The sequence below is a fragment of the Alosa sapidissima genome, chromosome 4, assembly GCF_018492685.1.
Source record: "Alosa sapidissima isolate fAloSap1 chromosome 4, fAloSap1.pri, whole genome shotgun sequence".
Taxonomy (NCBI): Eukaryota; Metazoa; Chordata; class Actinopteri; order Clupeiformes; family Clupeidae; genus Alosa; species Alosa sapidissima.
The window spans coordinates 15,500,635-15,517,957 of record NC_055960.1 but is presented as its reverse complement, the minus strand read 5'-3'; the positions used below and the strand labels follow the sequence as shown (position 1 = coordinate 15,517,957).

The following is a 17,323-nucleotide window of genomic DNA, read 5'->3' as shown; positions in this document are numbered from 1 at the left end:
TTTTAATGGGAATCTTCTCAACATTATAGTTGCACATTAAGAGGAATTTGAGGCCACCCACTTTAGAGAATATATGGTGTGGAATAAAGTTCCAAATAGAAGATGGATTATTCATGAATTGACGAAGCCAGTTTATCCTAAACGTATTGTTTAGAGACATAAAAACAAGAAAATTCATACCCCCACAAGAGTTGGTATTCATTCAGACAGTTTTCTTAACATAATTGTAATGTCTGCTCTTAGAGCTCCGCCTAGTGGTCACATTAGGTAGCAGTTAGAATAAGCTGTGTTGTTTTCGTAGTTAAGGTTACGGCATCCATTTTGTCTGCATGTTTAGTTTTCTCTTTCGACCACATTTTGTATCAGCAGTCTTTACCTCTCTCTCTGCGTGGCTACAGTCTATTCTCTGTATATTTGGCTTATGAGAGCTCAAGAAACCATCGTTTGTAAGTAAATGATGTACTTTATGTTAGATTAATGACTTAGCATTTGTATTAGCCTGCAGTTAATCAGGTGAATTTTGTGTTATGCTAAAGAACATTTCCTAGCCTCATAGCTAGCAGCAAACTGTATTATTTGTGATGTTTATGGACATTTTTCTAAGACACATTCTTTATTGTGTTTCTGTATTTCAGTTTCACAAAATATGTTTGAGTGCTGAATTCAAGTAAAACACTGGAGATTACACATCTTTGGTTCCGGCTTCTTCAGTAATCAGACTTCTGTTTAGCTATCTGTCGAGTTGTGAAGCTACATACAGCAGGGACAGAATAGTGAAAAAAAACGTATCATCTGTGGGCGCTCATCCGGCCATTCTACAGTGTGCAGAGGGCTCCAGTCACGTTCTTTGTATCTTTCAAGTAAGACCTACACAAATACAGTCATGGAGGATAAGGGAAACTCTGAAACAAGATCACAGGCAGCACAATCGGCTAAGCATTCAAACAGATCAACTGTAAGCTTGCAGGCAGCCAGGGCGCGAGCTAGAGCAGAGGCAGAGCGTGCACGCGCACACTATGCTAAGAAAGAACTTGAAGTTAGAATGGAACAAGTCCGTATGGAGGGCGCTCTCATTGCATTGAAGCACGAAAAGGAGGCAGCTGCCGCAATGGCTGAAGCCATAGTATTCCAAGAGGCTGCTGAGTCTATAGGCGAAGGAGCCTTAAGCGCTAGACAAAGTTTAGCTTCTGCTGAAGATCCCATACAGCGCACAAAAGATTTTGTGGAGCAGCATTCTAATGTAACACCTCCATGCGATCAATCACACACTGAAGGGAATCTTAATCACAGTGTGACACCTGTAGCTCCGAATAGCCATATTGATGATACTGCAGAACTGCCTCAGAGCACCCCACATCAGCACTTACCCCCTCCACGCTCTAATATCAGGAGGCAGCATGTTACCTTAATGCAAACCCCAGAGGATGTGAGAAGCGTGCATAATCCATGGGCTAACAGCCTGTCTGAATTCAAACCTTTGCCACAACACTTAGCTTCCCCTCTTCCACATCCACCTCTCAGTGGAGAGGAAGCCATGAGTGACATAGCTCGATTTCTGGCTAGGCTTGAGCTCATTCATGCTGGACTTACCAAATTCGATGATCGCCCAGAAAATTATTGGGCGTGGAAGTCTTCCTTTGTTAATGCCAAACAAGGACTGTATCTCACAGCGAGTGAAGAACTCGATCTCTTAATCAAGTGGCTAGGTCATACGTCCTCTGAATCTGTAAATAGAATAAGATCTGTGCACATAAGTTATCCAGACATTGGGCTCAAGACTTCATGGGACCGCCTCGAAGAGGTTTACGGCGCTCCAGAGGTAATCGAAAAGGCGCTCCTTGACAGGATAGAATCCTTTCCGAAAATAACTAAGCAAGATCCTTTGAAACTAGAGTTCTCAACGGGTCGGCCCGACAAACCCACCAGGACCCGCAGGTTCGGGCCGGGTTGAAAATATAAGCAAATGACTCGGGTCGGGTCGGACCTCGGGCTTAATCTTTTCCGCTCAGTGAAAAAAAAACATTTATTAATCATCGCTGCTGTTCACCGTAAAGAAAGTCTGGTTACTGCGTGCAACGTGCATTATGGAGAGGGACGGGGTAGACCTGACGCCGCTGCGTGCAGCCTTTAGCCTGGATAAGAAGATGGGAGTTGGTGAAAAGTAAACTTGCCGCAGGTGAATTCAACATCGCTACTACAGGAATGGGAAAATCAGAGGTCTGGAAAGTGTTTGGAGTGGTGCTGGATTCTGATGGAAATTCTACAGGTTATGTGCAGTGCTCAAAATGTAAGGTGCTGATGAAATATGTGACCCTGCAAGGCGAAACCAGTCGCTTTGGTAAAATTTACAAAATTAAGTTATTGTGCTCACATTAACGGCCATAAACTAAGCTTCCCAACGACATGTAGCCTATTTAAGTAAATTGTCACGCTAATGTGTTGAATCTTCACCTAAGTCAGGGTTTAACAGTCAAAACGTATGTTTTATGTCGGGCCGCGGGCTGGGTTCGGGCAGATAATTCATGTTGATGTGTCGGGTTACATCGGGTCCGGGCTTTAAAAGCTACGGGCCGGGTCGGGTCAGGTTGTAATTTTCAGGCCCGTTGAGAACTCTATTTGAAACTACGCGAGCTTGGTGATCTCTTACGAGAAGTCCTTTCAGCCAAAACAGAGGGCTTCTTGGCTGGTCTTTCTTACTTGGATACGTCAAGAGGTGTCAACCCAATCATTGAAAAGCTGCCATATCCCTTGCAGGAAAAATGGATAAATCAGGGTTCACAATATAAAAGAAAACATAATGTGTCATTCCCGCCGTTCTCATTCTTTACAGACTTCGTATGCACAGAAGCGCAGGCGAGGAACGACCCGAGCTTCAACTTCAGCTCTGGCATGAGCCAAGCAAAACCTGACGTTGGCTTCAAGAAACAGCCTCAAAGGAAGATAGCCATCGCTGCTCACAAAACTGAAGTAGCTTCAACAGTTGAATCCCCACCTGCTTGCAGTGCCTCTGACACACCTGTTGATCCTGGCAAGCACTGTCTCTTCCACAAGAACAAGCCCCACCCTCTCAAGCGATGTCGGGGATTTCGGGCAAAGCCCCTGGAAGAGCGTAAAGCCTTTCTTAAAGACAATGGGGTGTGCTATCGTTGCTGTTCTTCCACTACGCACCTAGCTAAAGACTGCAAGGCGGTTGTTAAATGTAATGAGTGTGAGAGTGTTAAGCACACAACTGCACTTCACCCAGGACCACCACCCTGGCAACGAGAGAACGCTGCAGGAGAGCATGGCGGGGAGGAAAACGCACAACCTGTGGTCTGAAATCTGTGGTGCAGGGGCGAGCCCCAAGACCTGCTCCAAGATTTGTTTAGTTAAAGTCTTTCTATGTGGCTACGAAGAGGATGCTGTCAAGATGTATGTAGTTCTTGATGAACAGAGCAACCGCTCACTAGCAAAGTCTGAGTTTTTCGACCTATTCAAGGTTAAGAGCGAAAGTCACCCTTACACCCTCCGCACTTGTGCTGGCATCACAGAAACAGCTGGGAGACGTGCGACGGGGTTCCAGGCACTGTCATTGGACGGCAAGACACAGGTGTTTCTTCCGACACTCATAGAATGCAACTACATACCTGACGATCGTTCAGAGATTCCTTCACCAGAGATTGCCCACTATTTCACTCATCTGAAACGGGTTGCGCATGAGATTCCAGCTATTGTCCCAGAGGCCAAAATCCTGCTGCTTTTGGGAAGAGATATCCTTTGCTCTCACAAAGTTAGGGAACAACGCAATGGCCCCTACAATGCCCCTTACGCGCAACGGCTTGACTTCGGGTGGGTAATAGTGGGAAATGTCTGCCTAGGCTCTGCACATAAGCCAGCTGAAATCAACACCTTTCGCACAAGCATTCTTATGAATGGACGTCCACGTCTGTGCACACCATGCCCCAACCGGATACAAGTCACAGAGAGATTCACTGCCAAGACCCACTCTGTCCCACCTGAACACAGGCAGAGACTCTTTCAATCTACAAGCACAGGGTGCAACTTTGGCAGCAACATCTTTGAGCGGACTCAACATGATGACAGCATTGCATTCATAGAGGATAGGATGTTCATGGAGTTAATGGATAAAGAAATGTTTGTGGACAGCTCCAATAGCTGGGTCGCACCTCTCCCGTTTCGTCCATCTCGCCAGCGGCTTCCTAATAACAGAGAGCAGGCACTGCAGCGCTTCAGATCTCTTAGTCGAACGCTGAAGAGAAAGCCACAGATGCGCGACCACTTCATCACATTCATGCAAAAGATATTCGACCGGAACCATGCAGAACTGGCCCCACCTGTGAAGGAAAATGAGGAAGTGTGGTACTTACCTATGTTTGGTGTTTACCACCCCCGCAAGCCCGGTCAAATACGGGTTGTTTTTGATTCCAGCGCTCAGCATGAAGGTATCTCTTTGAATCATGTGCTACTTACCGGGCCTGACTTGAACAACAGCCTACTAGGTGTGCTAATACGTTTCAGGCAGGAAGCAGTTGCTGTTACAGCTGACGTGGAACAAATGTTTCACAGTTTTCTGGTCAGAGAAGGCCATCGCAATTTTCTCAGATTTCTCTGGCATGCCGACAATGACCTGTCAAAACCCATGGTGGAATATAGGATGCGAGTCCATGTATTCGGAAACAGTCCGTCACCTGCAGTGGCGATATATGGACTCTGTCGAACAGCCCAGTGTGGGGAGACTGAATTTGGGAAAGATGCCAGAGACTTTGTGGACCACAATTTCTACGTGGATGATGGCCTAAAGTCTCTTCCAACAGTAGACTGTGCTGTGGACCTCTTGAGAAGAACACAAGACATGCTGGCAGACTTCAATCTGAGATTGCATAAAATTGCATCGAACAACCCAGCGGTAATGGATGCATTCCCGGCAACGGATCATGCAAAGAAACTTAAAGATCTGGACCTGGAAGTAGACACTCCCATGATTCAGAGAAGCCTGGGTCTGAGTTGGGATCTCACAAACGACACATTTACTTACCGTATAGCCTCTGAAGACAAGCCCTATACACGTAGGGGTGTGCTGTCAACCGTGAATAGTGTATTTGATCCACTTGGCATCATTGCTCCTGTCACTGTGTATGGCAAGTTTCTGCTTCGCGAACTGACTGCAGGTTTTACTGATTGGGATACTGCGCTCCCTATGGAAAGGAAAGGTGAATGGACAGCATGGAAGAACTCCTTGCAAGATCTTGCAGACTTTGAAATACCCCGAACATACTGTAGTGTCTCACTCACTTCAGTACAAAGGTTCGAAGTTCATGTCTTCTCAGATGCCTCCACCATGGCAATCGCAGCAGTGGCATACTTAAAGGTAGTAGACTGTCACAGAACCTGTCATGTCAGCTTCATCCTGGGCAAAGCTAAGCTCGCTCCCCTTACCGCCCATACAGTCCCTCGACTTGAGCTAGGGGCGGCAGTCCTAGCAGTTGAGCTATCAGAGTTCATAGTCAGTGAGATGGGCATAACTCTGCATGCCCTCGAGTTCTACACTGATAGCAGAGTCGTACTAGGCTACATACACAACCAAAAAAGGTGGTTCTACGTGTATGTTAGTAATCGTGTTCAGAGGATTCGGAAGTCAACCACGCCAGAGCAGTGGCATTATGTTCCAACCAGTCTCAACCCTGCTGACCACGCAACAAGATCACTCCATGTATCAGACTTGAAAGAGTCTACTTGGCTCACTGGTCCAGCCTTTCTCAAGAAGTTTACAGGAGAGCCTCCTGTCAGCATGGAGTCCTTCGTGTTAGTTGACCCAGACACGGATGTGGAAGTGCGTCCAAACTGCACAGCCTTGAGAACACACACAGAGTAGCCTCATCTCAGTTCTCAACGTTTTGAGAAGTTTTCAACATGGAGGTCTCTTGCTCGTGCCATTGGCCTTCTCATTCACATCGTGGATTCGTTCAAAGTTCCTAAGGAACAACGGGGTGAGTGTCATGGCTGGCACTACTGCACAAGACCTCAAACGCCCGAGCACCTCTCAAAGTCCAGAATGGTCATTATTAAGGCAGTACAGCAGGATGCCTACAAAGATGAAATTCAGGAATTGCCCTCTGGAAGAGAAGTTTCCCGTGCAAGCACACTGAGGAAGCTGAATCCAACACTGGACCAAGACGGCCTCTTGAGAGTAGGAGGGAGACTTATGCATGCAGCCATAGAGAATGATGAAAAGCATCCCATTATAATACCTGGGAAAAGTCATATCGCCATCCTTCTCGTGAGACATTTCCATGAACGCGTCAAGCACCAAGGTCGTCTATTCACAGAAGGCTCAATCAGGAGTGCCGGACACTGGATTGTTGGAGCAAAAAGGTGCATCAACAAGGTAATCCATAAATGCATCATCTGTCAGAAACTTTGTGAAAAGGCCCTTCATCAGAAGATGGCAGACCTTCCGGCAGATCGACTCAGTATGGAGCCACCGTTTACCTTTGTTGGCCTTGATGTTTTCGGGCCATGGATGGTCATCACACGCAAGACTCGTGGTGGTTCAGCAAACTCTAAACGGTGGGCTGTCATATTCACCTGTCTCAGCATACGAGCAGTACACTTTGAACTAATTGAAACACTTGAGAGCTCCAGCTTCATCAATTTGTGGATTGTGGAACAAATTTTGTGGGCGCTTGCAGGGAACTGAACATACTTTCTGAAGAGGAGAGCGTGAAAGGTTTCCTAACAGACGAAGGTTGTCAGTGGGTTTTCAACCCTCCACATGCGTCCCACATGGGAGGAGCGTGGAAGAGGCTTATCGGGGTAGCTAGGCGAATCTTGGATTCCATGCTCCTTCAAGCACCCTCTCAACTCACACTTGAAGCTCTGTCAACGTTCATTGCGGAAGTGTCGGCCATAATGAATGCCTGCATTCACCTGCTCTGTTGACTCCGGCGACGTTACTGACCCAGAAGGTCGGTAGTTTTCCTCCTCCTCCTGGAACGTTCGACAAGAACCCCAGTCGTCAGCACCTAGCCAACACATTTTGGGAATGGTGGAGGAAAGAATACCTGGCCACTCTTCAAAATCGTCGGATATGGCAAGTGAGCAAGCCTAACATCAAAGAAGGAGATGTCATTCTACTAAAGGACAGTCAGGTAAAGAGGAACCAGTGGCCAGTTGGAATCGTCACCAAGGCCTTCCCAAGTAGTGACGGGAAAGTCAGGAAGGTCGAGTTAAAGGTCACTAAAGAAGGAAGCATCAAGACCTTCTTACGCCCCATCTCTGAAGTTATTCTTCTGATACTTAAATAAGACTCTTGTCATAGTTAAATTGTTGACTTATGCAGTACAAATAGTGGCATTTAATAAATACCAGGCGGGGAGTGTAATGTCTGCTCTTAGAGCTCCGCCTAGTGGCCACATTAGGTAGCAGTTAGAATAAGCTGTGTTGTTTTCGTAGTTAAAGGGAAACTTGGCAGGATTTCCCCCTCTGCTGGATAAATTGTGCATTATGCTATTTCAAACTGTGCTAGCAAAACGGTTAGCATAAGTTCGGCAGACAATGTGGATGTTACAAGGTAAGAAACACGATTTAAAACGAGTTTCTTGTTTCTCACTTCTCTTTCCGGGACGGTAGTCTCAATGTTGCAAGGTTGGTTTTCCACCTGGGGACGCTAGGGGCAGCGGGAAAAGTCACCATTTTCACCGGAACAGGTCATTTAACCACCCAAATGATTTCTAAACAGGTTTATTACGTTGAAATAGTTGCCTAGTTGCCAAGTTCCCCTTTAAACTGCATGAGCAGGAATGCATTATTATATATTTGCAGGAATTAATGAACAGGCAAAATTGATGGGATTTATAACTTTAATATAAAATAATCAAAATACAAAAGGTCTAAAAATATATATAAACATCAGACTCCATGTTACCCAAATATACTAACACAAGGAATTTGACTTTGTTAGGTGCTCTATACATTCAACAAATAGACAGACATACTGTACAATAGAGACAACAATATACATTGTGGGAGATACCAACACAATAATATACAAAACAACTATAGAAATAAGACATAATACCAATATAAGTACACATGGAGTGTGATGTAGAGTGCAAAGTAAAAGTGCAAATGTAGTGTGCAAGACACATATTGGAATGATAAAGTATGTAATGTGCAGGTGAATGGTCAAAGTGGGGATGACCCCACTTATCTGCAGTTCAGGAGAGTGATGGCAGTGGGAAAAGAGTTGTTCTTGTGTCTGGTCGTTTTTGTGTGCAGGGATCTGTAGCGCCTGCCAAAGGGGAGGAAGTTAAAGAGTGTGTGTGCAGGATATGTGGAGTCTTTGGTGATGGTCTCTGCCCGCTTAGGTCCCAGAGTACAAGTCCTGGAGGGAGGGCATTTTGTTCCTCCTCTCCTGCAGCTCAGTGACTGTTGAGCAGGACGACAGCAATACGTCATCGACTGGAGCAAAGGGAGGTGACTGGGAGCTCCTTAAGAGCATGAGCAGCTCATCCATCTTCTCCTCAAATGCATCCATTCGCTGTGCCATGCGGTAATGGTTGTCCTTATTGCTATGGAAAAATGGATGGTGTTAGTTTTAGTTGTTAAATGCATTATATACTTGCATATGTGAACAAATTAAGTGAGTCTTCTTACCTCTTATTTCCGTCTCCATGGCCAAGCCACCTCCCTCTGTGTGATGAGTCACTTGTGCTGTTTACAACAAAAAAAAAGTTAGTTACTCTCAAGTTCCTTGTCATGAAATTGTATTTACTTGGAAATGGAAAATTCAAAGACACTGTACCTTCAACTGGGTCCCAAGATGAAGTGGCAGGCGTTATAATAGACCCATCCAGCTCTGGGCAATGAGCTGGTTGCCTGTGTGGTGTTGACTCATCTAAAAAGAAAGTAAATATGAATATTGGTCAGTTCATTTATGGTAGGTTTCTTGCACATGACATTTGCAAAAGATAAACCTATGCTGTTACATTAAACAATCGCTAAAAAGAAAAACTCACATGCAGGTGGTGGAGGCAGTGACATCTGCTGACCTAAAAAAAGGCAGGAAGAGACAAATACATCAGAACAGCCACATGATATGCACCAGGTTAATAAACATGAATGTCAGAAGTTCCATGGTAGGAAATATGACTCAACTGGTTTCTTAAATACATGTATAAATGTTAACTTACAGACAGGGCTTCCAGGCACACGCACCATCCTGGAATGCTTTCTTGCTTGCGGAACGGATTCATCTGAAATAAAAGACCATACAATCTGCACTGATTGCAAAAAGAATATTTGAATTGTGTAAATAATGTAGTCTGTATTTAAGAGGTCTTACCATTACGTGACCCTGCACTGCCTTTTGTGGACACTCGCATCTTCTTCCGCCTCAATGCAAGAAATGTCCATCAGCAGCTGACATTTTTCCATAGCTTTGGTGTATGAATCTACGTTAAGAGAACAAAGTTTTTGTGAGCCAGTAGTAGTAAAACTATTATTGATAGTATTGCAGCAATCAGTCACCTGTACACAACCAGATTTTCTTGACTGGATATTTGGCCCAGCTTTTGACTTGGTTTTTGTATTGTAGCCCAGAGAATTTCTAATGGGGAGACACAGCATCCATAGAAATGCATGGGCGTAGTTTGTAAAGCCAGTATGGCAGCTGTGTATAGCCAACTACACACATTCCGCCCCTTCCTGTATGCTTCCCAACAGACCTCTGAAGTTCGACTACAAAAAGGAACCAAAAACTGCCATCTTTGCCTATAAGGAGATCAGGGTGTTAATTTAACCTAACTACCTATGACAAGTTACATTGCAAGTTAGGTCTGGGGTAGCAAAAATCTAAGTTGCTGTCTTAACGTAGGCCTACCGAAGATCACAGTTAGCCTACCACTCGAAGGCAGAGGACAAAAGTGTTGAGCAAAATGTCTGCATTTCAGACTTCTTCGTCCCCAGGAGAGTGCAATAATTCTCTCCCCATGTTATTTTCCCATAGCAAAAATTGCAAGATAAGCTACCGGATCTCAGCTTTTTGAAGGCAAAATTCAGAGGTCTATTCACTTGAATCGTCTATCCGAAAAACTGTGTTACAAGATGGCCGCCGACAGTGTACATTATCTCTACAGCAATCTCTATGGCTCTAGTGTAGCCTACTATGCAGGACTGCAGGACTGTTCAGTAGGTTATACCCACTTAAAATCATCACCATCTCAGTATATCCACTTAAAATAGACTAGGATACATTTGGGGTTGATCACAGTATAGCCTACCCACTACAGCTAACTACTAGCCTACAACACAGTAGCCTAGATCCAGCTACATACGTATATCCACTAGCCTACTAGACTACACCACTGCTGCCGAGTGCCTTGCCTAAAAGGACTGACTGTACACTAAAACTAATTAAAAGAAACGGTAGCCTAGTGCTATTATTTGTAACATCAACGCGAGCAGGTTAACACGATGACACAAAACATAATGCTGCAAAACATAACACGTTGAGAACAGCAGCAAACAAAGACGAACGAGCAATGTGCTCTGGTAAATTACAAACTTGGCAGAATCGGAATATAACAAAGCCCTACAAGTGAAAGGACTTAAGGTTAAACCTCAAAACCTTGCATTACAACCACTAGGCCTACATCATGAAACTAACATATTTTACTTACTTTCGTGAGATCGAATTCAAGACGAATGTAATCCATTCCAAGACTTCTTCCAGCGGTGTTCACGGAATCACGGAATTCAAACAGAGCCCGTTTACGGAAGTCAGGACAAGACTTCAATCGATCACCTGAAAGCAGAGGCGCTGTCTTCTCCCTACTGGCGTGGGGGTAGGCCTACAGTACGTGTAAGGGAGAGCCTGTCTGATTGAACTGAAGTTAAATGTGAAATGAAAGAAGTGAATTTTCTTAGTTGTGAAAAGTGTTCTATTGATAGATTCTTGTTTAAAGTTCATTCACCTAATACGGTAAAAAAAGCACAAAAGTATATTTTTTTTATTTAGTAAAATTGATATTAGCCTAAAATAAATATTATCTTGATATGATGTTTACCTTACTTAGATTTCATAAGACCAATCATTTGAGTGGATCTAAATCAAGTGACTGCAAACATTTTGTATGTTAGGCTACTTCAAAAACTGAAATGGAGCTTGTTTAATTAAACATTTTAAAACCGCACTCAGAACAACCAAAGACAACCAAACGGGAACGTTGTGTGAAGGTACTGTGCAACCACAGGAGAACGTTTTAGTTGGTTGGTTCCCTTAACGTTTAGGGAACGTTAGAACCCTTAGGGAACGTTCCCTAACCGTTAGTTTTTGGTTTGGTTCGAACTAACCTTTAGGGAACCATACACTAACGTTCCCGAACGTTCCCTTAACGTTTTGTGTTAGTGGGGCAGTAGGCCTATGATTGAATGGAACATTGCGTTTTTAAGCGCCAGAACTGCTTATCACGTCGTGTGACAAAGTTTACACCAATCATCATCTTCTAATATCTCCTTATGTTGAGATGTCCATTCTCTTTGCCATCATTTGTGCGCGAAGCATGTTTCAATTAAGACAGTACACAAGCTATTTTTATTGTTGTAATATTGAATGATTTCATGAATAAATTGTACACACAGTGCGTACAGGATTACGGCTGGCGGCGCCACTGACCAAGGCCACAGTAGCCTGTGAACCTCTAATTTTCAAAGGGGAATCACAGCCAACGCAGGGGGCAACTCTTCTCTTCAATTTCCCTTCCAAATTACTTTTTATTGTCTGAAGACATCTATTGCAAGAATCTAACATTCTAAGCAACAGCAAAGCAAATGCAAGCTAACCAAAGTGCAGTCGGTTCTCCCGCCATGGTTTTGGAAATCACACACCTGCTGCATCTGAAGGCCCACGCATAATAAGGCCTACTACTATCACTCTACACGCCCCCTGTTGCACGTCACATTTTAATTTGCTAGCTGATCCTGCCTCCTGGCTCCCCAAAATGCCGCATCATGTGAACAGATCAGCAGGCCGGCAAATTTTCACCTCGTTTTCAGACACACGTTGCGGCAAAAAGACGTCTCCTCTTCCCGCAAATTTAGCGTGATCTCTGTGTGAAAAGGCATATAGTGTTGCTCGTAGGATAACCCTTTTCCTGGACCAGTCACCTGGTTTCCGGGCGAAATATCCGATTGACTGAGCATGACATCATGACCAAGAGGCCAGACTAGAGCAGAAGTAATTAAAGCTACAGCGCTGTAAATAGATCTAGTTCATGCTCTAATCAATGCGATGCCGTGTCAGTGTTGTGGTCAACAACTGCCCTTTTTTTTTTTACCCCCGAAAAGTGGGGGTGTGTTCGCACTCCCTGCACCGGTGCTTCCGGCGCGCTTGTCGCGACCCTACCCTCCCATGAAGACGCTTTGATGGGCGTTCCCTTTTCTAGATGGGTGGAAACGGCAGGTAGCCTAGTAAACAACCAAACAATGTTTCCCTCCACTATTTTGAAATTACTGAGGGAAAGTCACATCTAATTAGTTTGCAAGTTGGGCGGTCATTTCAATCATGAAGTTGTCCCTGTAGGATTCTAGCCACACATCATACAAACACGGAATTGTAGACACTGCTATGGTTAATTTTTCGTCTCCCATGTTTCTGTACGTTGGCGGTAACCACACTACCGGAAAATTAAGTTTTGTTTATGCTACGTGATGATGGACCTCCCCTGCGTATTGCTCTGCTTTGGATACTCACCTCTCGATGGATGGATTCATTTGCATAAAGTTGGGGATTGCTGAACTTTTTCACGCGCCGCAGCCACAGTACTCGTCGCACCGCATACCCAGAATCCTATGCGGGTACGGAATTTGCTTCTCATAGAAACGAATAGGGATACTGCGTCGCAGAGTTCGCATCGCATGCTAGTGGATCACCGGCGTGGCTTTCACACCGGTAACGTGGCGTGAACGTCGCTTTTTCTCACGTCATTTTTTGAATGGAAACGCTTCCAACAGGCGTGAAAAATAGGCGTGAGTCCTATTCCTAGAGCGGTTTTGAGAGCGATAAAAAGCTAATAACAGTTTGCATACCAGGAGAAAGTGGGCGTTGACGATGCCATCACTTATCTCCTACACAGGACACATTCTCACTTAGACAAGGGGAAAAGTGTGAGAATCATGTTCTTTGATTTCTCAAGTGCTTTTAACACCATCCAACCCCTCGGGCTGGGAGATAAGCTCTTGCAGAGGGGTGTGGACGCTCATCTGGTATCCTGGATTACAGATTACCTGACCAAGCGGCCACAGTTTGTTAGATTGAAGAACTGTCTCTCAGACACTGTCATCAGCAGCACCTGAGCTCCACAGGGAACTGTGCTCTCTCCAGTCCTGTTCACCCTGTACACATCTGACTTGTGCTACTATACTGAGTCATGCCAAATGCAGAAGTTCTCGGATGATACTGCAATTGTGGGGTGTGTCAGGGGTGGGCTGGAGGATGAATACAGAAGCCTGGTGGAGAACTTTGTGCAGTGGTGCAAACTCAACCACCTCCAACTCAACACTTCGAAGACCAAGGAGATGGTGGTGGATTTCCGCAGGTCTAAGCCCACTCTGCTACCAGTCTCCATTGATGGGGTCAATGTGGAGGTGGTAAATACCTACAAGTATCTGGGCTTACATCTGGACAATAAACTGGACTGGTCAGCAAATACTGAAGCACTCTACAAGAAAGGGCAGAGCAGGCTGTCTGCAGTAAGCTCCTCAGGATGTTTTACCAGTCCAGTGTTTCCCCTACAATGTATTCATCAGCGGCGCAGCGCCGCTCCTGGAATTCAAGCGGCACTGCAAAAAAAGTTGCCTAATTAAAAAAAATAAATAGACGCAAGTGAACTTAAGGAACAGCTGCCGTTCGTTCAGGTTTCATGTCAACAAATAATAGTAGGCTAACGTTGAAGGCGCAGTCAGGGATTCCACAGGAGATCACACTTGTTTATGTTTATTTTTAAGTTTATTAGCAGACGCAATTTTGTGCAAAAAAAAACGTAGGCTACAGTATGTTAACCAAGGAACCAAATTAAACATGCCAGCAAGGTAGCTCGCCCCTACCTTCAGTAGCCTATTCCCAGATAAATTCCATGCATTGTTTCGTTTTTGTTTGTGATACAGGCAATGCTTTCAAGTCCTGTGTTGCTAACATACCTAGGCTGTGAAACTAAGGTCTAGCTAGCCTATTGGTGGGTTTAATTGAATTTGAGTAATAGGATACGCAACCATTTACGAGATAGTTTCTAATTCCTGTAGAGCTCACCAAAATTATAGATATGATACAAGACACTTATCTGCTATAATCCAAGATAGAGATTTTCTTCGAGTTTTTGACCATTTATTTTACCAAATGACATGGGAAACATAATTCATTTCATCCACATATTCTTATGCACCATGCACAACAACGCTACTAAGTTAGCTTAAAACCGTGAGAATCAAGCAAGCGTCACGGGCCGTCACGGCATTAAAGTGACAGGCACTCAATTCGACTTGCACAGCACCAATACAGTGTAATGACATGAAAGAGAAGTTTATATAGTTTAAACAGTGCTGTGCAAAAGTTAAGACACCCATGCTGAAATTGACTAAAGGGAGGAACAAAACAAATATTTTGCCTTTTGTCTTAATGCCTTAATTTAAAAAAAATAGGACATCAATTATTTTTTAATGCATCATGTATCATAAATAAATAAATGTTATTATATATAAATGTCTTAACTTATGCACAGCACTGTTTATTCTAAATAGCAAGGGCGCGGGAAGGGGGGTGCCGAGGGTGCTGCAGCACCCCCTGCTGGCAGGAGATAGATTTTTAAAAATTTGTTATATATATTTTTAAATAATTACTAATTCGCTGTCTGACATTATTTATATTTGTGTATGTGAAATGATGAGTCAAATAGCAAAAAAGGGTTATGGATTGGTTGGAATATAGGCTACTAAAAATTAACAGTTATAGAGATCAACGTGAACGTGAGTCAGTTACTGTAAGAACCGTTGGTTTCAGCTATGTGATAACCAGAGAATGTCTAATCTGTAAACGGGCTCTGGTGATAGCGATCAAGTGTGTAGGCTAGGCCTACGATTGATATATGCCTACATATTCTATGCGATTTACACGTTCAAAAAAGCATGGATAAGCTAAAAGAAACTTTAATTGTGTTGTACAGTTTTGCAAAATTAATAAATTATAGCTAGTGAAATCATTTCACTAGTCGCTAAGATAGAAATTATTAGGACACATTCTTGCTGTGTAGACGACACACTTTAGGCTTTTCAGGAATTATTTGCGAAATCATTGCAGCCTGATTATTAGCCTATATTTAAAGCCAAACATCTCTGGTGTGGTTTTGACGATCAGAAAAGTAATTTTCCTTAGCTATACTGAAATAGGCTAATGATGTCAAGTGCGCTTCTGTGGGGTTAGGGTGGGTGCAGTGGAGTCGGAGTGCTGTCGCGGAACATTGGAATTTGTGGCTGCCCAGGACGTAGATAGATAGATAGATATACTTTATTGATCCCTAAAACTTCTCTCTATCATCCGCACACCGCACTAAAATGATGTATTTAGCAGTCAAAATCCAAAACATGTCCAGGAGGGGAGAAATCGTCGGACATCCATTATTTTTGTTATTCAGCACCCCTGGTCAAAAATAAGTTCCCGCGCGCCTGCTAAATAGTAATAGTTTGTACAGTGGCCTACAGTGTACAGTTGTACAGTGGCTAATACTAATAATGTAAATGAAAAAGGTGAAAGAAAAACATGAATAATCCTGTTCAAGTACTGCAATAATCATGCTTTGTAAATGCTTGCTTGTGTTGATGGTTATGTCATAATTTGTCACTCAATCTGTCTATTTCTTTCACAAAATCCACCAGAAGTCACCATTTAAGGAGTCATTTTTTCAAAATGTTCTTCTCTTTTCTTGGGGGGAGGGGGGGGGTATTCCTACCATCAATAGCACCGCTGCTGGAAAAAATTCTAGGGGAAACACTGCAGTCTGTTGTTGCCAGCGTCCTCTTCTATGCTGTGGTATGCTGGGGAGGAAGCACAAAGAAGAAGGATGCTGGGCGACTAGACAGTAAGGAAAGCTGGCTCTGTTGTGGGGGCTGAACTGGAGTGCATTACTTCAATATCAGATAAAAGGACCCTGAGCAAACTGATCAACATCTTGGACAATGAATGTCATCCACTCCACAGCACTATTAAGCAAAACAGCTTGATCAGCTGGAGACTTCGCTCACTGCCATGCACAACTGAAAGGCTGAGGAAGTAATTTGTCCCCAGGGCCATTGAACTGTCCAATGCTTCACTTAAGGGAAGAGGAGAGAGACTTCTCTGCATAGTCTGTCTGCCTCTCCACCCTCTCCATGTTTGAGTACCGACTGCCCACTACTGTTTTAAAGTGCCCATATTATGAAAAAAACACTTTCTGGGATTTGATGTGTTATTGTGTGTCTCTGGTGCTTCCACACGCATACAAACTTGGAAAAAAAACCCACCCATGCTGTTTTGAGTGAGATAAGGGTTTCTGGATGTATCCTGCCTTCAGCCTCCAGGGTGAGCTGGTGAAATCGGCAAGTCTTTTGACGTCACAAGCCGAAACATTTCAATATTCCCACCCACCACCTCCATTTAGGGCAATTACGTTACGTGAATATAATGGAAACCTATGGAGCTGCATCGAAGTGGGCAGGGAAAAGGATTTATACTTACTAAATTGTTGAACAAATGTGAATAAAAGGCACAAAATAAGGTTGGTGTAAGAGTTATCTGTTTGTTCATGGGATTCATTCTAATTCCATCACTTACATATTTCCTACAACTAGGTGAGATAGCTAAGCTTATGTTGTAGGCTACTGAAGTTCCACTGTTAGATAGCTAGCTAGCAAGCTAACCGTTTTACATGGAGATTATGGTAGGCTAAGTGTTAGCTACGGGCTATACTATGTAAAACGAAGGTGTGGTAGATATTAGGGGATTTTGAATTTGCGTGTTTCAGACGTTGCATAATCAACACCCCACCTATCCACACCAAGCCTAAGAGTTCAACTGTTTTTTAAGACTACATATCTCAGAAAATAATGTAGATACAAGCTTAAACCTTTGCACAGTAGTTGTTGGGTAATATTTAGCATTATTGACATAAAGTATGAAGCAAGGCCAAGATGGTCAGGCTAGGCTGGAGGCATTTGTTGATTTGGCACGAATGACCCTGGTAACAGTTAATGGAGTGGGACGTGGGTAAGTGAGCAGCAGCTCATTAATATGTAATGA

At 43.8% G+C, this 17,323-nt stretch overlaps 1 protein-coding gene across 1 annotated transcript; it reads left to right on the top strand.

The window, feature by feature from the left end:
* Nucleotides 1-232: 232 nt before the first annotated feature.
* LOC121706994 lies at nt 233-3,318 on the top strand. Its single transcript, XM_042089189.1, has 3 exons — nt 233-446; nt 636-1,882; nt 2,617-3,318. Exons 2-3 carry the CDS (start codon nt 884-886, stop codon nt 3,316-3,318), a joined length of 1,701 nt encoding a protein of 566 aa, XP_041945123.1. The 5' UTR covers nt 233-446; nt 636-883.
* Nucleotides 3,319-17,323: the final 14,005 nt, after the last annotated feature.

What these genes read in the sequence shown, in the direction of transcription:
- LOC121706994 (XM_042089189.1), top strand. Translation starts at nt 884, where the DNA reads ATGGAGGATAAGGGAAACTCTGAAACAAGATCACAGGCAGCACAATCG. An exon ending in AAATAACTAAGCAAGATCCT is followed by an intron (nt 1,883 to 2,616) that starts TTGAAACTAGAG and finishes TGAGAACTCTAT; the next exon opens with TTGAAACTACGCGAGCTTGG.